Source organism: Microchirus variegatus (genome assembly GCF_963457635.1).
Source record: "Microchirus variegatus genome assembly, chromosome: 2".
NCBI classification, from domain to species: Eukaryota; Metazoa; Chordata; class Actinopteri; order Pleuronectiformes; family Soleidae; genus Microchirus; species Microchirus variegatus.
Window position 1 is genome coordinate 2250146 of NC_139803.1, and position 21524 is coordinate 2271669.

The 21524-nt window shown below is 42.5% G+C and overlaps 1 protein-coding gene across 1 annotated transcript; it reads right to left on the bottom strand.

The window, feature by feature from the left end:
• Positions 1-797: 797 nt before the first annotated feature.
• rspo1 (R-spondin 1) lies at positions 798-21142 on the bottom strand (the record flags this gene model as incomplete). The annotated part of the gene is made up of 5 exons (XM_083910323.1): positions 798-1003; positions 11747-11974; positions 13664-13807; positions 16265-16459; positions 21046-21142. The coding sequence occupies 5 exons, from the start codon at positions 21140-21142 to the stop codon at positions 798-800; spliced, it is 870 nt and encodes a 289-aa protein (XP_083766449.1).
• Positions 21143-21524: the final 382 nt, after the last annotated feature.

Consider the following 21524-nt stretch of genomic DNA (forward strand, 5'->3'; position numbering starts at 1 on the left):
CTATTTTCTGATACGTCAACAACGTCGAATCCGGAAAAAACATCAAAAATATCAAATGGCACAAAAGTCTGTGTCAACAACCGGGGCCGAAAGGACGCGGTAATCCACCGCTTCATCTTCTTGGGGCTTGTTTTGTAGTAGAATCCGTTGTCAAAATAAAACACACAGAGGATCCTCTGTCCTCACCGACCACAAGTGAATTCCAGTGCCTTTTTTTTTATATTTTATTTTAGGAAATAAAGTCTTCGTCTTCTATTCGTTGCCTTCACAGTGGCTGTCGTGAGACACCCCGTCCGGGCTAACCTCTCGCCAAACGCGACAAAAAAAAACAAATAAAGAACACATTGTGATTAAAAAAGCTGGACTGTAACATCATAAGCCGGCGGAGCAAAGTGAAAAGGCCTCGCGTTCGTTATCAGGTCTTCCAGCGTTAATGCTGCGTTACGCGCACGCTCTCTGTTCTTTAGTTCAACAAGTGACACGAGCGGCGGGGGGGGGGGTCACGATACCGAACCGCAGTCTGCGCTGTGGCTTTGCTTCTCCCCGCAGCGATGTGCCGCGCGGTGGGATCGGAAAGTCGCGTCGGTCCGTCCCGGACGAGTTAATCTCGTCAAATAGCTGCAGGAGAGCCTGTTTTGTTGCAGCTGTCCTCCTCCTCGTTTTTTTTGTCTCCTCCGACACATAGCAGCATTAATCCATTCCTTCACTTTACAGCTGGCACTGCTGGGGTGAGGCAACCGTCGATACAACTGTTTTTTTTTTTTCCAACTCAGCCTCACCGAAGCAGCCACCGGAGTTTAGGAGACAAAGCTGGTCGTGATGCTAGCGACAGTGGTCGTCCTGCTCTGGCCTTTTCTCCTCTTCCCACCACCACTAGTTCCTCCTCCTCCTCCTCCACCTCCTCCACCTCCTCCTCCTCTGCTGCCACTTTTTCCTCGACCCCGTGTGTTATCCCTGTCTCTGTGGTTTGAATCGTCTTGCTGATCTCCCTTGTTCTTCCGCTCTGGAAATGAGAATGCACAAAAACACAATTAAAAAAATATACAGTGTTTGTTTGTTTAACTCATACTAACTCTTAAACCTAACCGGACCTAGACCAGAAGTTCCAATTAACGTTTTTTAGTGTGTATCTGCGTCATTACCTTGTTTAAAGGTGAAGTAAGTAGTTTATAGTGCCATCAAGAGGAGAGGCTGAAATTAACAACAAAGAACTGCTGCTCTGCTCACCCCCCTCCCTTCCCTGAGCGCTACGTTATCCTCAGCCGGTCAAATGTCGTCCTCGTCGTCTTTCTCCGTGTCAGCAGATGAGGTTCGTGAGGCGAGGGAGAGGGCGGAGCTACCGCGGCCGTAGCAGACGAAGCGGAGAAAGTGGAGGCGGGACTTCCTGCTACAAGTAAAGAGACGCTTGATTTGTTCTCTCGCGTTTGTCCTCACAGGCTCCGGTAGAAACATGGCGTCTCGCTGCTAACAGTGGCTATGCAACAGCGGCCCGCGACCATGTTATTTTACATGACTTTTTGAAACACTACGAAAATGAAACAAAAACTATTATACAGCGACTAGACAATGCAGGAGCACATAATATGTATAAAAAAGTGGATTTTGGGTCATATAAACCCATAAATACTACACAGTGTCCCTTTAAGAAGCCCTGAAGGTTCAAAACAAACAGTTCAGTCACTGCTGAGAACGCTGTGTTTTATTGTAATCTCGGGCTCAGCGAGATCGCTGAAAAAACCTGGTCCGGTTACGTAAACAACGGTTCTCCGGAACAGCAGATCGTCCTGCTTCCGGTCACAAGTCCGGGCACATCCGGTTGCGTACATTGAACCGCAGAAGAAGAATAACGTCCGTTGTGGAGGTGTTTCACAAGCGACAGTGTCTTCTGACTCTGGGTCAAAGTCATCAAAGGGACTGCGGCGGGGAGTCGTGAAGAAGCTATTTTTAAACACTGTTAAAACAATGTTTTGATAATGAGTAGCAGTGCATCCACCGTTCCAGAGGGGGGAGCTGCGCTTCTGAGAGCGGGTGTGCTGAATATGTCACTTCCGGGTACTGGCCAATCACAACACAGTCTGTCTTCTGGGTGCGAGAGTTGAGTCTGAAATATCGCGGCTCGGGAACAGTGTCAGAAAAGAGAGATTTCTATCGGCTCGTTTACAGCAACTAGGAGGTTTTTGAGCATAAAAACAAGTTAATGTATGTAAGTAGACCTCCATAACTAACATATATGTGCAACAGGACCAACTCTATGTGACCTTTAAAATGTTCTCCTCCAGTAAGAGGAGCTATTCCTGTTTCTGTCGCAGGTTTTGTGCACTACTGTGTGGGCCTGATTCCTTTGAGCGCTCAGACGTGAGTAAAGAAACCCACCCTGCCGCACGGACCTGTGGTGAATAAATGTTTAGTCTCGCGTTAAGCCGGGCCACATTCAACTGCATCGAATGCATGTCATCACCAGTTAATGGTTTTCGCCGGCTGCTCGGAAAAATTGTTTTCGGTGAAACCTGAGAAACGTCGTACTTTTCAGTAAATTTCGCATTAAAGCCAAGAAATCATAACTGTTTGTACGACATGTTTAAAAAGGCTTTTAAGGGAAATAAACACAGACCTTAAGTTATTGCTGCATGGCAGTAGAAAAACACGGTGGCGCCATAAGCCCGTGCTGTTGTCAGCTGCGTCGTGAACACTGTCCAGCCCTTGGCACGCGTTCACTTGGTTTCTAGGATGCGCAGAGACTCTCGCCGCACACAAGTTCATAACAAACATCCCCGCAGCGTAACTCTACTCCCACAAATATAAAAAACACTGAATACTTCTGAGTGCTGCCTAAACAACGGCCGTCCAAAACTAGACGCGTGTTCACTTCCACTTTGCGACTGCTCTTTATGTCCTCGTGGGGCCCATTATTGGACCCTTGACAGTGTTTAACTCATCATGCCAGAAGTGATTTCGGGGTGATTTACGTGACAGAAATGAATGTCATCTGACTCTCCTAAGTGCTCTCTCTGCATGTCTGTCTGTCCTGTGTGTGTTTTATTTTTTTTTCCAGCAACAGCAGCTCTTACGTCGTCTCGAGTGGGTCGTGTGTAGACATTAACCACACCGTGATGGTCATTTGCTTCAAGAGAGCAATTATGCTCTTTAAAAGAGTGACAGGTGTAAAACCCTAATGTGTGGATGTACTGTAGGAGTTGGTAACTGTTGAGGCAGAAATTTAAAGCGGACCTAGAACGGAAGTAACAATTAACGCTGGTTTTTTTTGTGCGTATCTGCGTCATTACCTTGTTTAAGAAGCCCTGAAGGTTCTAAACTATGGAAGCGTATTGCATTCACTTGAAAAAAAAAAAAAAATCCTGTTTTTCTCACTAATTAATTTTCGGTTTGATTTTTTGAATATTTTTTTTTTCTGTTTTTCTGACTAATATTTTTTTTCCCTGTTTTTCTGTCTAATTTTTTTCTGTTTTTCTGAATCATTTTTTTTCTGTTTTTCAGAGTAATTTTTTTTTTCTGTTTTTCGTGCAAATCTTTTTTCCCTGTTTTTCAGAGTAATTTTTTTTCTGAATTATCGAGAACTCTCGCGAGAACCTCCAACCTGCAAGTGACTCCCATACACCCATGGATATACATCCATGCATACACATATGGTGACTCCTTCCCGCACATACATGCCTCATAAATGATCTACCGTAGCGGGTCAATTAAGGTAAGGCGTGTAATTAGTTACACACAGGCTATGATACTCTAGTTAGTTATGTTTTGGACTGTATCCTTCTATCGTAAGCCTATCGCTCAACATAGCAGGTAAGGTGTTAATGACGAACGGGTTTATGGGCATGATTTCAGTTGTCAGGTAAGCTAGAAAAAGATTTGCACGAAAAACAGAAAAAAAAATTACTGCGAAAAACAGAAAAAAAATTACTCCGAAAAACAGAAAAAAAATTACTCCGAAAAACAGAAAAATAATTAGACAGAAAAACAGGGGAAAAAAATATTACTCAGAAAAACAGAAAAAAGATTATTAAAAAAATCAAACCGAAAATTTATTACTGAGAAAAACTGGATTTTTTTTTTTTTTTTCAAGTGAATGCAATACGCTTACGTACTAAACAAACGGTTCAGCCACTGCTGAGAACGCTGTGGAGGATAAAGCGGTCAATGGATGTCAACGTAAAAGGTCCAGTTGGTGTACGAATTTGTGGAAATTAGAGACGTATTTCGGTGAGGCTGCCGAAGAAACGGTGAAACCAGACCACCTTTTCCAAAGCACGTCGGGCAAATACGGTGGCCTTTGCAAAGGATATAAACACGCCGTCGCCACTTCTCCTCTTCTTTGTCGGTTTATGAAACACGTTTATGTGGCTGAAGCTGTTCACCGCTGTGTTTTTATAGCGAGCTCCATCTTCAAAATGCAAAACACAAGTTAGGGCAGCTGTAGACACATATTGGCTCAAGATGCAAAGCAAGTCCATGTTAAAAAAAAAAGGCTTATTCTAAGACTACGTATAACAAAGTTGTTGTTTTTTAAGTAAGTCAGTAAGCCCACCTGCAGACTGGACCTTAAAGGGATAGTTTGGAATTTTGGACATAAGACCTATTTCAAACATTCTATCAACACAGATATGTACATCGATAGTCTGCCGTTACAATTGATTTGCCTCGGGTGCACTGTGGAGTCGGTATGAGTGTTTCTAACGCCATGCTAGCGTGTACCATTGACTTGCGCTAGCCATAGCACCAGCGAACTCGGCAACTAGAAGAACTGAATGAAATTTCTTGAAAACGTCTCCAGACGTCTCCATCACACCGGCTGAGTTGTAAAAAAAGGTCTTATGTCCAAAATTCCGAACTATCCCTTTAAATGATCTATCACTGAATGCTGAGGTGCACGCAAATATCTGTACACTTAAATTCATGGCGATTGATCCAACAATGGTGTGAGATATTTTAGCTGTAGAACTTCCAAAAATTAAGACTTGTTGATAAGTTTTCCTGTAAAGCTTTGATTATTGTTTGTGGTCCATTAATGACTGCATATGTACTGTCAGCATGGCTAAACAGAGTATAATGGTAGCGTTTACTCTATATACTTTAGGCTGGATGCATGTGGTTTACACATGGTTTGCACATGGTTTGCATCAAAATCACTCACAACCACAATCACGGGTTCATCCAACAACACACCCATGCAGACGGTGTTTAAAGCTCACATAGAGTTGGTCCTGTTGCACATATATGTTAGTTATGGAGGTCTACTTACAGACATTAACTTGTTTTTATGCTCAAAAACCTCCTAGTTGCTGTAAACGAGCCGATAGAAATCCTCTTTTCTGACGCTGTTCCTGAGCCGCGATATTTCAGACTCAACTCTCACACCCAGAAGACAGACTGTGTTGTGATTGGCCAGTACCCGGAAGTGACATATTCAGCACACACCGCTCTCAGAAGCGCAGCTCCCCCCTCTGGAACGGTGGATGCACTGCTACTCATTATCAAAACAGTCCCTTTTATGACTTTGACCCAGAGTCAGAAGACACCGTCGCTCGTGAAACACCTCCACGACGGACGTTATTCTTCTTCTGCGGTGTACGCAACCGGATGTGCCCGGACTAGTGCCCGGACTAGTGCCCGGAGCAGGACGATCTGCTGTCCCGGAGAACCGGTGTTTAACTAACCGGACCGGGTTTTTTCAGAGATCTCGCTGAGCCCGAGATTACAATAAAACACAGCGTTCTCAGCAGTGGCTGAACTGTTTGTTTAGAACCTTCAGGGCTTCTTAAACAAGGTAATGACACAGATACACACTAAAAAACAGCGTTAATTGGAACTTCCGGTCTAGGTCCGCTTTAAAAATATTTAGGCAAGTGCTTAATATCAGCGAGTAATTATTTAAATTAAATCAATGTGCTGCAATGAACAAGAGCCTGAGTGAAGTAAAGAGTCCTCATGCAGCATGTGACTAATGGTCTTAGGCCACCATTAGTTTTGTTGTTTTAGCGATGCTACAATGACCATCGAGTATAATTACTTTATTGAAACACATCCAGAAACATGTATGTGAATATGCACATTTTGTACAAGTAAAAGTGTCAAGTACTTAGTGTGACTCTCTTAAACCTGGAGTGGGACGTTAATATTATTGGTAAAACCTGTGTTTGTCCAACTATTTCATGATGGCAAATATCTGCGGTGAAAAATGTCTCTGCTTGAGCATGACGTGCACATTGTTGTCAGAGGCGATACTAGAGTCTGTAGGGGCCCGAAGCAAAAATCCCCAGGGGGGCCCTTCCTTCCAACCAGTGTTCATCACCATGATCTTACATATAAAAATGTAAAAAGTGTAAAGAACAATAAAATACTGTAAATAGCTTTTAAAAAACTATATAAACTTAGTAAAAAAAAAAAAATACATTACACTGTAAAGAACCCACATTATAAAACAATATGAATATATAGATCAATAAAATACTGTAAATAACTGAAAAAAAACATATATAAACTGAGTAAAATAAGATATGCATTACACTGTAAATAATCCTCTTAATTTTCCAACTTGCAGAACGATAACTTCACACAGGTTAAAGTGAGGTGGGGCCCCTTTAGGGAGGTTTCGGGGGGGGGCCCCTATCGGCTCGGGGCCCCAAGCAGTTGCCTGCCTTGCCTGTTCACAAGCTGCGCCTCTGCATGTTGTATGTGTTAAACTCATTGACAGCTTGCTAATATATAAGATAACAATATAGAAGACCGACTTTCGGTCACATCGTTCCAATCCAAACGCCAATGATCACGGAATTTCGACAGACATGGAAACAACAAAGCTGTCGGTGCACGAGGCCTTAATTACGTATCTAACAAATCACTCCACAGAGCCAAGGAGAAGGGACTCCATCAGTTATGACGGCTCTGATTGCACCTCCTCTCCATCCAAGCTAAACAATCGTGCCTGACCGACGCAATAACACATCCTGAAGATCCAGTTTTTTTGCGTGAGACCCTTTTGTGAAGCTTCAGGGGGAAAAAAAAAGAGGTGGGTGGGTGTGGGGAGGTGGGATTTGCAGCCAAATCTACACAAAGCGTGAGATATGCAGACCACTAAATCACTACTGTTATACAAGGTCTGCCTGGTGTTTTATATAGCCCGACAGCTGGCCAACTCCCACAGATGAAATCCACAGTCGTGTGCTCTTTTTTCATCGTGTTTACGCACGTCAACCGGCGGTGTTACCTGCGTCGCGGCACCGATCGCAACCGCGAATTACCTCACGGAGAAATGTTTGTTCCGTTTTTTAGCAGCGACTACGCCGTTTCGCTCCGAAACCCCCAAAAAAGGACAGGACTTAAAAAATCTCCATGACGTCAACAGGCAACCGTCCCGCCGATCCAAAAATCTTCCATGAGTCATCATCGCGCGTCAGGTGTCAACTAAGCCATAGCCAATAATACCGATGTGACCGATGTTTGATCCGAGATATTTTGACAGTTGCCAGAGCTAAAGTTATTTCATACGGGAACATACTGTACATATATCGTGTCCTTAATTCTTCAGACACGCAGGTGTCGCAGCACACGCTGTGTCAAGCCATACCAGCCTCTAGACGTCACCACTGACGTATACGGGACGACGTCAGATCGTGTTTTGTTGGTCGGTGGAATATGCAAATTTCCTCCAATGTTTACACACACAAACACTCGGGCCTCATCATCTGTTACGTGTTGCAACAACTGCACGGATGCCAAGACTGAGCAAATGTTGTTACACAACATTGCTGCCGTGCTCGAAATCCCCTAAGCGTGTCACCAAGCAATGAACGCTTTCAACGCCGCTCTGTTGGCGAGTTCTCACTTAGTCCTCAGTAAATAAGCGTTTCCAACATTAGAATGGGCGCGTTGTGCAAAAACGGGTGTATTTGGTGGCAGTCAGCTGGGAAGGACATTGTTAAAAGGTGTGTACGAAATGTGTTACGTTAAGTACGACAGAGAGACGTAATCCGAGATTAAGGAAAACATGTCGAGTCGAAAATCGCTCGGTGACGCAGCTTGGAGCGCTTTGACGCACGGGTTTGCCAAAAGAGTTAGTCTCCACAGCTGTGGGTTCAGAAATGACAAAAAGCATCGTCCGCAGTGGGTGATGTTAAAATAAAGACAATGGAAAGTGAATTTGACTCTCGCCCTTTGCAGAGAGAAGACCAGGGTTTTGCGACCCAGTCGGAAACAAGGTCTTTCTACGTGGAGTTCAAAAACATGCAATATGGGGATAAGGTAAACTGGATACTCCATATCCACTCTATATGTGGCCCTGTGATGGACAGGTGATCTGTCCAGGGTGTACTGTACTGTACCCCACTTTTGCCTTATGTCAGCTGAGATTGGCAGCTCCCTCCATGTGGGTGAAAAAGCGGTAGAAGAAGGATGGATGGAAATTAATTTGAGGACCGATGGTGGTGTGGGTCATCTTTGCTAACACAGTGACTCTTTGATGGTGGATATTTAAAATAGACCAAGGGCCAATTCCAATTCCTATCTTAACCCTCAAGCTCAACCCTTAATCTTAACTGGCCCTGAAAACCAAGTGTTGAGGGTTATTTTGTCACTTAGAAATGGGACACCCCTTAAATGCAGATACTTCTTCAGACTGTAGGGGGCAGAATAACGCGAAAGCGAGCGTCCAGTCTGTCAACTCCAAAAAAGAAGAAGAAGAAGAAGAACACATTTACGTCAGGATTATTTATTACGATCCGTTTGTCAGTCAAGTTATTAGGTTGTCAGTTAGTTATAAGATGATACTCATACAAATATTCAGCTGACAGTTACCACACACCACGACTTATTGAAAAGTAAACCATAGCAAACCATCGCTTGTCCGCAACCGGCCGACTATTGACAAAAGATCGTCAAATAAAAATAAATGTTACGCAACAATGACGTCAGTAATCCATAATATGGGCCTAAACTAAGATAATACAATGGTTTTCACCATTTTTTTAATCTCTATTAACAAAGAAAATACTTCATTTGTAGCGTACTCGTTTCGCTGCTTTCGGCGCCATGTTTGTTATGTGAAAACACGCAATGCATTCTGGGTAGCCCTTGCTCCCAAGGGTGGTCTCGGGAAAATCTCAATATTGAGGGCGATACAGCCCTCGGGACAGCACTTGCACTAGAGGGAGCGCACATTTTTGAGATTGAGGGTTAAGCAAGGAATTGGAATTCACCCCAACAAAGGTTTTTGGAAATAAATCAGACTTTGTGTAATCCCAGGTTTAAGTGCAGCTCTGTATTTCAATGTTCCAGAACCTTTGGCGATCACATTCTCTAGTACAGTACAGTCTTTTGTGGTACATGTTTTACATATATCCCCTTTAAAGGTTTGTCAACCCCGACACCAATGATAAAATCAAGTAAACTCTTAACCACCTGGCCAGTTCTATCATTTATTGAGCGTCGTCATCAGTGACTGATGCACTGTTGATGATGAAGGCTGATAATGGTGAGAACGACCGTTAACCTGTTGGAGCGCTAACTGCAGTGCGGATGATAAGGGCCCAAGCAAACATGTCACGGCCACGTAAACCTCACGCTTCGGCGCTCCTCAGAACAAATAGCTCTCGATCGCTCCGCTCAGATCCCCGTCCAGGTTCGCAGTGCGTAATGCCCTTCATCTGCTTGGCTCGCGAGACTCGGGGGTTTATTGTTTACACGCTGAGAAGTCAAGAGGTTCTGTATCCTCGCGTGAGCCGGGGCCAAACCAAACCCAATCAACGCGCCACGGGTCACAAACGCACTGGCAGGAATGCAGGGCTTTTTTTGGGGGGGGGGTTGAGTAACGGCTCCATCGTCGGTCATCGCATTAACCGGAGGAGGCGTTTTATGAAGCACGTGGCTTTTACTGCCTATCTGCGATCTCGGTGTTTGTGTGATCTGATTAAAGCTGATGTTACAGGTCCGGTGTGTAACGTTTAGAGAGGATTATTGGCAGAAATGACATATACTACTCATAACTGTGTTTGGACAAGGTTGTAGTCTTTTTTTTAAAAATAAAAACGATTTGGTTTTTTTCGTAGAATAAATCTTTTATATGTTCTTTAGGGGGCCCACGGTTGGTGTAGTGGTTAGCACTCTTGCCTTTGCAGCAAGAAGACCCGGATTCCTGGGTTCGAGCCCCGTTTGGAACAACTTCGGAACAAGGGCCTTTCTGCAAGGAGTGTGCATGGGTTTTCCCCGGTTTTCTCCGGGGTTCTCCGGTTTCCTCCCACAGTCCAAAAACATGCGATATGGGGATTAGGTGAATTGGTCACTCTAAATTGACCGTAGGTGTGAGTGTGTGAGTGAATGGTTGTTTGTCTCTCTATGTGGCCCTGCGATGGACTGGCGAACTGTCCAGGGTGTACCCCGCCTATCGCCCAATGTCTGCTGAGATAGGCACAGCACCCCCCGCGACCCTCTGGTGGAGGATAAAGCGGTAGATAATGGATGGATGGATGGATGTTCTTTAGGAAAGTACCTTGCTCCACAGAGGCCGCCCTCTTGTGCTGCCATTATGCAAACGGTGAATGACTCTGCAAGTAACCAACAAAGAAGAAGAAGGAGGAGGAGGAGGACATGGCATCGAGAGTGGAATCGGCAGTGTCGCTCGTTGACTCTGACTGTCTTGGCGTAAAACAAATCACTTCCTGTGTGCAGCGCACAAACATTGTCAGGTGGCAGAACCTATGTGGAACTGATATGCTTCATCATCAGCGCTCTGTCAACGCATTTGTCAAAGGCTTAGATCCATATTTAACGGCATTGCTGTCGGGGAAAGCATTGCCGCACTTCTACCATAGACGCCGGGAGAGCGGATACGTCAATTTTCGGGGGGTATAAGGGCTCTGCGTCGAAACTTAGGGCTCTGCGTAACCTACGCAGAGCCCTAAGTGTCGACGCAGAGCCCGTCGAAGAGCCTCTGCGTCGTCTCCGACTGCACAAAATATTTTTTAAGTGTCTGTCACTCCGTCAAGGGACAACGGAGACGGCAAGGGATGTGATTGGTCCTCAGGACAGGCCGAGCTAAAGCTGCTCTGTGCCGACTCACAGTGCGCACCGAGCGTCCACAGAGGCGCGGCTGATCACCGTATGAATAGTATAATTTGAAATTTAATTATTCAAATTCAACACTCCATATCTCCATATATAATTTGAATCTGAATTTGGAGAACTGAATCTGAATCGTGAGAACCGAATGCGAAGCGATATGGAGTGTTGAATTTGAATAGTTCAATTTCAAATTATACTGTTCAGATTCAGAGTTTTTCAATGCAATAATTCAAATTAAACAATACAAATTCAAATTATGTGATTCAAATTCAGTTTTTTTTAATGCAATTATTCAAGTTTAGCGATTCAAATTCAAATATAAACGATTCAAATTCAGTTTCTGGTGGCACATATTTCAGCCCATACAACAGGGGTGACAGTGGATTTCAAGGCACTGACACAAGTTGATATTACTTTATTTTCTTACTGTTTTTTAATTGAAAATAGTTATTCACTTTAATTTTACATTTTTGTATCTAAATTAGTAAATAAGTAAATATACTTTTTGAATTGTGTTCCTATATCTGCTACAGAGGCTGAGAAATCAGTCATTTAGTCGGCATTGAAGTTTTTCCAGGCGCTTCAGGCCTTAATGGGTTAAATGTTAGTCACTAGAGAATCAGTACTTATAATGTTTTTTCTGCACTGTGTGTGTGCCTGTATTTGCGTTTACCTCTCGCGCACGGCGTCTTCGTCACGACGCACTTCCGCTTTTCCGTCTGCGGAGAGCAGGACTGCGACGGCGGCGCGAAGGCCGGCGAAGTGTCCGAGCCGGAGACGTGCGGGAGGGGCGAACGGAGCCGAGACTGCGAGCCTTTTTTAAATCCACACGTTTTGTTCTTCTTCGTACAGGAACTCCACTGGCTCCACTCTCCCAGTTCACACTCTGAAGCACGCTGACCTAAAGGGGGAAAAAGCATCAAACAAAGACTAACGTCAACATCGGCATTAGCTCAGTAGTTTTACCGCAGGATAATGAGTTTAGGTCATTTTCCAAATCTGAAAGCAATCTTTTCCTTTTGACAAGCGATGGGCAGATTGAGAGGGGGCGCTGCAAACGTGAAAACCGCACAAAAGCAAAGTGTCCTGTGAGAATCCTGGGCTTGAAAATAGCAAAAAAAAATGTAAAGTCACATTTAAAGGTGCCATATGTAAGAATGTGGCCAAAAACGGTTACTACATTCAAATTCAAAAGACCGAGGTCTTTTAGGTTTTTTTTTTCTGACGTAACTGGCAACCCGTGGTTGCTCGACAGCTGAGACTCTACTGACTGTAATGATTGGTTGAAGGCGGTAGGTGGCGCCACATGACAAAAACATGATTTGCAGTCTGCAAAAAAAAATGTTTTAATGCAAATATTTTGTCTGTACTGTTGTTGTTGGTGAGTTCAGTTTGTTATATGAACATTATTCTTTGTGAGTCTTTGTGACATATTAGGAGGATTTTATGGCCCAGTTGCTTTAGATTTATTACATAATGCACCTTTAACATCTCTGTGGACAAGCAGGGTCAAGTCAAAGGAATGGCATGTGACGCCAACAAAAAGTGAGTCCAGATTTCCACGTTTTTACAGCACTGAGCCAAGCTTGGAAAGCTCAGGATTTCAGTGTTAACGGTGTTGTTTCTAACTTATGACAGAATTATTTTCGGCGGGATTTAAAACCACAAAAAAGAAAAGCCCAAGTGCTTGTTCGCTCTTATTTTCAGGCCAACAACTGAACAAATCTGGCTTTCGATACATGAGGCGATTGTTTTTGTTAATTTATGACAACAGGTATCAACGATTCTGTGTTTATGTTCTTAAACCCAATTTATACTCCTTATACTCCTAAGTGTCGACGCAGAGCCCGTCACAGAGCCTCTGCGTCGTCTCCGACTGCACAAAATATTTTTTTAAGTGTCCGTCACTCCGTCAAGGGACAACGGAGACGGCAAGAGCTGCGATTGGTCCTCAGGACAGGCCGAGCTAACGCTGCTCTGTGCCGGCTCACAGTGCGCACCGAGCGTCCACAGAGGCGGAGCTGATCACCGCCGACGACGTCGCTGCCAAACTATAAATAAGTCATATCTTAACACACACAGACTCTAAATGGCGGAGCTGATCACCGCTGACAACGTCGCTGCCAAACTATAAATACGTCATATCTTAACACACACAGACTCTAAATGGCGGAGCTGATCACCGCCGACAACGTCGCTGCCAAACTATAAATAAGTCATATCTTAACACACACAGACTCTAAATGGCAGAGCTGATCACCGCTGACAACGTCGCTGCCAAACTATAAATAAGTCATATCTTAACACACACAGACTCTAAATGGCCAATTTCTCGCCTCAAATTATCTTAAAACTGCGTTCCGGGACACAGAAAAGTGAGAAACGGCCACTGTTTCAACAACAACAACAGTCTTTCCCTCTCTCGGACGCCATTGCTCACTGTAGCCAAAAGCACAACAACCTTGCGTAGCGACCCCTACTGATCGACGCAGAAGTATGAAGGCTCGAGGGGTCTCCGTGGTTACGCAGTCGGAGAAGTATAATGCGGGCCTAAAGGCTGGAGAACAGTGGGAGGTCAAAGGTTACTCACCGACACACTCCATGGTCTCGTTGGTGGTGCGCAAGCCCGGAGGGCAGCTTGCGTAGCATCTCCCACTGTGTGAATAGAACCCCTCCTTACATTTTGTGCAAAAATTGCGGTTGAAGCAGGCTTCACAGTTGTCTATTTTACATTCTGGAACAAAAGAGAGAAAGAACAGAGGATGAAATAAAAGGAACAAATCACTGAAAGGTCGATGGACAATTTAGGAAAATTTAGCTCCAAAAAAAAGAAAGAAACTCCAAAGAAACTTGATTCCATGTGAGACATTAATTGGTGATTAAACAACACAAAGGTCTATTTGGGGTGAGAAACACCGTTCTCCTAAAAACACACGTGCACCACAGGCCTTTGTTTTTGTCAAACATGGGTGTGAACCGTAAAAAAGCCAGAAGTGTTTCTCTCTTCCCTGGTCTTTCCCGAGAGTGGGTTTTCTCCACACCTCAAACTCATTAAAAATCCCTGACGCTCCAGTCAAACAAAAGAACTCCTTAAAAAAAAAAAAAAAGTTTTGTATAATTACAAACACAGAAGGATGAAAAGCAGACACTTTAAAAGGCTCCCAAAAGGTTTAGCCTCCTCATGAAAGGCATTTCCTCACTTTGCATCATTTATTCCATCTGAATCAACTTTTTCTGGACAAAAAAAAAACAGTGGAGAAAGATGGATTTCTGCAAATTTACATTCGAGCCCTTTTTCACATCGACACACACATCGCGTTCACGTGTGCAAGTGTTCAAGTGAAGAATGTCTACTCTGCAGCTGGTCTGAATCCAACGGTCTAACACTAAATCTCACTTTGGGATCTAAAAGTCTTTGCCTCCTGCTCCCAATTACAATTTTTTTTAAGACTTTGACAGCTAAATTTGACAGCACTGATGTTTGTAGGCCTGTAATGTAAGACAAATGTTGCTAACGAGACATTGCGGAATGACATGTATGAAGGCAAATGATTGGATAATAACCCAGGTTAGCCGCCAAAGGGCCCCAGAGAAATACACGGAGAGGAAGTTCAGCCCTTTGCTGCAACAACATCACGAGAGCAAAGAAAATAATGCACTGCGCTGAAATAACAAAAACATGTGGCTGAATTTGTTGCGACTGATTCTCATCACATCTCGACAACAGTCATGTCTATATAACGGAGGAAACAAAGCTCACAGGGAAAATAAAAGCAGTAAAATCACAGGAACATGACAGGTGGGGGCGCCACAGGTAACAGCACAAAGAGCTTGTTTTATGAACACCAAAGTGAAAGAATCTGTTTACAAACTGTGAAACTGAAAAATGTTAAAACACTTGTCACATTTTAATGACACTGTGTGACGTCTCCACTTTACATGGTCTACCACGACTGGTGCTTCTACTACTGCTCAGGCATTTGAAAACAGTTTTATCACTGAAGACTCAAACTCAAATACTGAAGATGGGAAAAAAAATACACTTTTTCACACATTTTTGATGCAAAAAAATAAAAAATATTTCCATATATGTATATATGGAAATATATATATATATATATATTTTTTGTATATATACATATACGTATATATACATTTCAGTGACGGAGACCATGGAAAACTCCACACGCCACTGGTCTCACGAGTTACATGTTGATAATAACATTACTGATATATAGAATTGTGTTAGTGTTAACATCATCATCTTCTTGACAGAGGTACATTAATGTAGATTATGATTAAAGGTCACATAGAGTTGGTCCTGTTGCACAAATATGTTAGTTATGGAGGTCTATTTACATACATTAACTTGTTTTTATGGTCAAAAACCTCCTAGTTGCTGTAAACGAGCCGATAGAAATCTCCGTGAGACGCGATATTTCAGACATAAATCTCACACCCAGAAGACAGAGTGTGTTGTGATTGGCCAGCCGGCGCAGAGCCTTCCCAAACTGTCTTGTGATTGGCCAGTACCCGGAAGTGACATATTCAGCACACACCGCTCTCAGAAGCGCAGCTCCCCCCTCTGGAACGGTGGATGCACTGCTACTCCATTATCAAAACATTGTTTTAACAGTGTTTAAAAATAGCTTCTTCTTCACGACCCAGAGTCAGACCCAGAGTCAGAAGACACTGTCGCTCGTGAAACACCTCCACAACGGACGTTATTCTTCTTCTGCGGTTCAATGTACGCAAACGGATGTGCCCGGACTAGTGCCCGGAGCAGGAGGACCTGCTGTTTCAGGAGAACCGCTGTTTACGTAACCGGACCGGGTTTTTTTCAGAGATCTCGTTGAGCCCGAGATTACAATAAAACACAGCGTTCTCAGCAGTGGCTGAACTGTTTGTTTAGAACCTTCAGGGCTTCGTAAACAAGGTAATGACGCAGATACACACTAAAAAACAGCGTTGATTGGAACTTCCGGTCTAGGTCCGCTTTAAAGAACTGCAACAGTCTAATTCTACCTGTGGTGTCCCCCTGTCTTTGCATTGTTATGCTACATATACCATACCAGTGCAAACTAATGATACATTTATGTCTCATGCATAAAATTTTAGCTTTTATTGCTATTTATTTCATATTTTTAGTGCAACACTGCCTGTTACAAACAACAACAAAAAAAAAACTCACGGGTGCATCTGTTGTTGCCTTCCGGGTTCCTCATCCCAAAGTATCCCATTGGGCAGGAGGCGAGGCACACGCCGATCTGACGGATGTCATAGCGCTCGAGGAAGATGAAGAGCTTGGGCTTACATTTGATGCAGCCGTTGTACTCGGAGCATCGGTCACAGCCTTTCGGACAAGATGGAGGCCCCTCAGTGCTAACTGTGGAAAGGTAAGGGACATAAAACAAACGTATTATCAGCTTCTGATCAGATTTTGACGAAGACATACATGAGACTGTGTCAAAGAGCAGAACATTAGAGAACTGTAATATGCATCTAACATGTACACAGATCCACTCGTAAACTGCCAGCAAATCGCCCAACAAACAGGATTCACTGCTCGTAGGTCACTTAAAGGCGCCGTATGTAAGAATGTGGCCAAAAACGGTCACTACATTCAAATTCAAAATACTGAGGTCTTTTAGGTTTTCGTTTTCTGACGTAAGTGGCAACCCGTGGTTGCTCTGCAGCTGATACTCTACTGACTGCAATGATTGGTAAACGGCGGTAGGTGGCGCCACATGACGCCAAAACATGATTTCAAAACATAAACATGATTTGCAGTCTGCAAAATATTTCTTTTAATGCAAATATTTTGTCTGTGGGAAGGAGCATCAACGGTGATTGAGGATGAAGCTCTAGACAATGGATGGATAGCGACAGTGGTGTCGTAAAATGATGTACTCCAAAACTGTAGGGGGAGCTCTTTAGAGACTCAATGACTCATTACAACTCATTCATGTTCGATACTGACGTCACAATCTTGAGTATCTATACCATGGATGTATAATATGAACTGGATAGAGCAACGCCCCCCTCTGCCTTGAAGACAATTTTTACATGGTGGCCACTGTGGGTACTGCAACAGAAAACCCCATGGAGCCCAAACGCAATGTTCCCATTGACCGCAATAGTAAAAGAGACGCCTGTAAAAGTGTCCACAGGACATGGACACAGGGTTTTATAGATCTTTATATGGTAGTGACACTACTGCGCATGCTCTATGGGCCCCATAACCCCACCGAAGGGGCGGTGCTCTATCCAGTTCATATAATACATCCATGATCTATACCCCTGATGCAGCTGTCAAATATCTTACAAACTAATAAGCTGTAAACAACACATTGTGTGCTGATGCATTTACCACCAAGCCACAACTAGTCGTTTCCAAAAACATAATGTTCCAATATTTCAATTCAACTATTCGGGTCTATTAAAGGTTCATGGGTTCAAACGATCAAAGGTCTTTATTATATTCGATATTATAAAAACAACAAAAGAGCACAGCGTCTCTCCAATAACTTAAAACACACACGTAAAAAAATAAATAACGATGCAAGTAATCAAATAAAGAAATAGTCAGTGTACCAGAGTTTGGCTTGCGGTGCAAGAAGAAATAAACAGCCCAGAATATGACTTCAAATGCTGTTTAAAAAAAAGCTTTTTATTTACGTTTTTACAGTCTGCGCTAGATGTGGCATGTGGTATTAAGGATTTTGAATGTTTCTAATTCCAATATTCAATACAGTGATTTTTGATACCGATACTCTCGTAAACTAAATAATTACGAGGAAAAGTATACGTCAAAGTGCAGGAGTCGGTCAGAGACAAAACCAGAGTATTTGGATTTACAGTTCAGCCTTTTACAGTTGATTATATCAGCTCTAAATATACACACTCTCACACAACCATCCATCTGCTGCCTCCCACATATAAGTTGGGGGGGGTGTGGGGGGGTGTAAAAGGCTTCTCTCATGGACTGATTACAGCCTGCTTGGGTCACGGCAAAAACTCAAATGTAGTCATTAGAGCCAGGTTACTCTTACTATTAATGATAGAAGAAGTAGGTGTTGGAAAGTACTGCACAACAGCAGCGGACGGAGGGGAGTCTGAGTCTGAGTCTGAAAATGTGCTGTTGTTAACTGCTCGTGACATGTGGACCAAAGCAAAACAAAAACAGTTTGTGTTGCCTGGAGCGTGAGGAGGAGGGCGATGTGCTACCCTTCTCGCTGATGGTTTGAGTTTGATGTCTGCATGACACTTAATTCATTCAGAGAGTTACACGCAGAAAACAAGTCCTGCTGTTGTCAATTGTTGCCTCAGCCAAGGGCAGACGGCTGAAGAAAACAACACAACCTGATCACGTTTAACCCTTTAACACACCAAGACACCTTTTTGTGATCTTTTTCATTTTTTCATGCATATTGTTCAAAATTTGCCAGGTTGTGTATTTTTGGGTGCTTTAAAAAAATTCATGTGATTTTGTTTTTTTGTCCATTTTAGTCCAAAAACTAATTTAAAAATAGCCCAATTTGGTGTGTTAGGTGTGTTAACGTGAGTATTTTAGGCCATCTGACATTACAAAAAAAATAATAATGCAAAAAAAAAATGTTTCTGCTAATATTTCACATATACCAAGCTGCAATAATCCAAACAAAAAAAATCCAGTTTTAAAAAATGTGTGTTTTTTACATCATAAAATCAAGAGGCATCATGAATAAACCTGGCGATTTAAGTGTTAAAAATAAAAATTATATATTAATATTTGATATGGATGGAAAGAAGAGATGTTGGTCTAAAACCTAAAAAAAAAAAAAAAAAAGCAAAAATACAGATGTATACTATTTTTATAGCTGTGTACTTTATGAGCACCATTTGGTGTGCTAGGTGTGTTAAAGTGAGTATTTTAGGCCATCTGACATTACAAAAAAAATAATAATGCAAAAAAAAAATGTTTCTGCTAATATTTCACATATACCAAGCTGCAATAATCCAAACAAAAAAAATCCAGTTTGTATGAATTATATTGAAAATAATAAAAAATTTGTGTTTTTTAGATCATAAAATCAAGAGGCATCATGAATAAACCTGGCAATTTAAGGGTTAAAAATAAAAAATATATATTAATATTTGATATGGATGGAAAGAAGAGATGTTGGTCTAAAACCTAAAAAAAAAAAAAAAAGCAAAAATACAGATGTATACTATTTGTATACCTGTGTACTTTCATGAGCACCATTTGGTGTGCTAGGTGTGTTAACGTGAGTATTTTAGGCCATCTGACATTACAAAAAAAATAATAATGCAAAAAAAAAAAATGTTCCTGCTAATCTTTCACATATACCAAGCTGCAATAATCCAAACAAAAAAAATCCAGTTTGCATGAAGTATATTGAAATAATTGATTGTTTGTGTTTTTAAGATCATAAAATCAAGGGGCGTCATGAATAAACCTGGCAATTTAAGGGTTAAAAATAAAAAATATATATTAATATTTGATATGAATGGAAAGAAGAGATGTTGGTCTAAAACCAAAAAAAAAAAAAAAAAAGCAAAAATACAGATGTATACTATTTGTATACCTGTGTACTTTCATGCGCACCATTTGGTGTGCTAGGTGTGTTAACGTGAGTATTTTACAAAAAAAAATAATAATGCAAAAAAAAAAAAAAATGTTTCTGCTAATCTTTCACATATACCAAGCTGCAATGATCCAAACAAAAAAAATCCAGTTTGTATGAATTATATTGAAAATAATAAAAAATTTGTGTTTTTTAGATCATAAAATCAAGGGGCATCATGAATAACCCTGGCAATTTAAGGGTTAAAAATAAAAAATATATATTAATATTTGATATGGATGGAAAGAAGAGATGTTGGTCTAAAACCTAAAAAGAAAAAAAAAGAAAAAATACAGATGTATACTATTTGTATACCTGTGTACTTTCATGCGCACCATTAGGTGTGCTAGGTGTGTTAACGTGAGTATTTTACAAAAAAAATAATAATGCAAAAAAAAAAAAAAATGTTTCTGCTAATCTTTCACATATACCAGGCTGCAATAATCCAAACAAAAAAAATCCAGTTTGCATGAAGTATATTGAAAATAATAGATTTGTTGTGTTTTTTAGATCATAAAATCTGAGGGTTAATACAAAAACACCTAAAACTGCAACCCTTCAAATTTCAGATGCTGCAGAAGGTGCTCAAGTACGTGACCCAAGTCCTGAGCATTTAATGCATGTGTAAAGTATTTTTGCAAAATCTATTAAATAAAAACTGTTCACTTCCTTGCTTGTGTGTGTGTGTGTGTGTGTGTGATTACCACATCTGTTTTGTGATATTATATGAATTCTTACTTGCAGAGATTGGGGTGAGCTTGGCATGGGGCTGAGAGCCCCTTGAGTGTAAAAGAAGAATAATTTCAAATGACAGTAAGAGCAGACCCGAGGTGCTGTGAGGCTGGTGATATGCTGCTAGTTGGCGCGAGCAAACGTCTTTTGGCTGCATGAGGTCAGAAAAAAAATGCTTCCAGCAACACCAGCGATGCAGCTTAGAACTGTCAGGTACTCCTTCCATTATGTGCCCACAGAGCCAGACACCCAGGGAACCAAGACTTTGAGGGCAAATACCTCAAAAACCCCCTTCTATAAACACTCCTAATACCCATAAAGGGTTTCTACATAAACTGAGAGAAACATCATCTTAAAAAGAGGAAGAAAGACGAGCCGTTCGGCAGAAACAACACTGAACCCAAAAAACCCACCCAGGGAAAACAAAAAAAAAAGAAGAATGATGAGAAAATAAACAAAACGTTATCTTTACTTTGCTTGTTAAATGTTTACGAGACGTCCGCCGACGCCGTGACTCAGACCACGGCAACGAAAAAGGGCAGCGGCGGTGCTGAAGAGGAAGAGGGAAAACATTTCAAACAAAAACCCAGGGGGGAGAAACAGGAGGACTCACCCCGTCTCTGCCTTCTCGCCTTGGCCAGCTTGAGAGCATCGCCGTGACCCATGGAGCCGAGGAAGATCATTGCCAGCGCCACCAGTCCCAGCTGCATAGTCCCTGTTGCCTTCCCGGCCACGCAGGGTTCCCCCCCTGCAGCCAAAACGGATCAGGTGGGGGGGCCCCCCCTTTCCTCTGTGGGACAGGTGGATCCCTCTGCTGCTGTGGACAGATGATCCCTCCTTTTTTCTAACTGTGGTGCCGCGGCTCCTTTTCTCTGTCTGTCGCTCCTTATTCCCCCCACCACCACCACCACCACCTCCTCCTCCTCCTTCTCCTCCTCCTCCTCCTCCTCCTCCTCTTGGCTTTTCGTAACTTTCGCTCTAGTAGACCGTCCACGAGTCCGTGTTAGCGGAGGACGACGCTCCGGTCGCGAGTCCGAACAAGCCTGAGGCGCGACAAACCATCACGGGTGGTGGTGGTGGTGGTAGTATAGG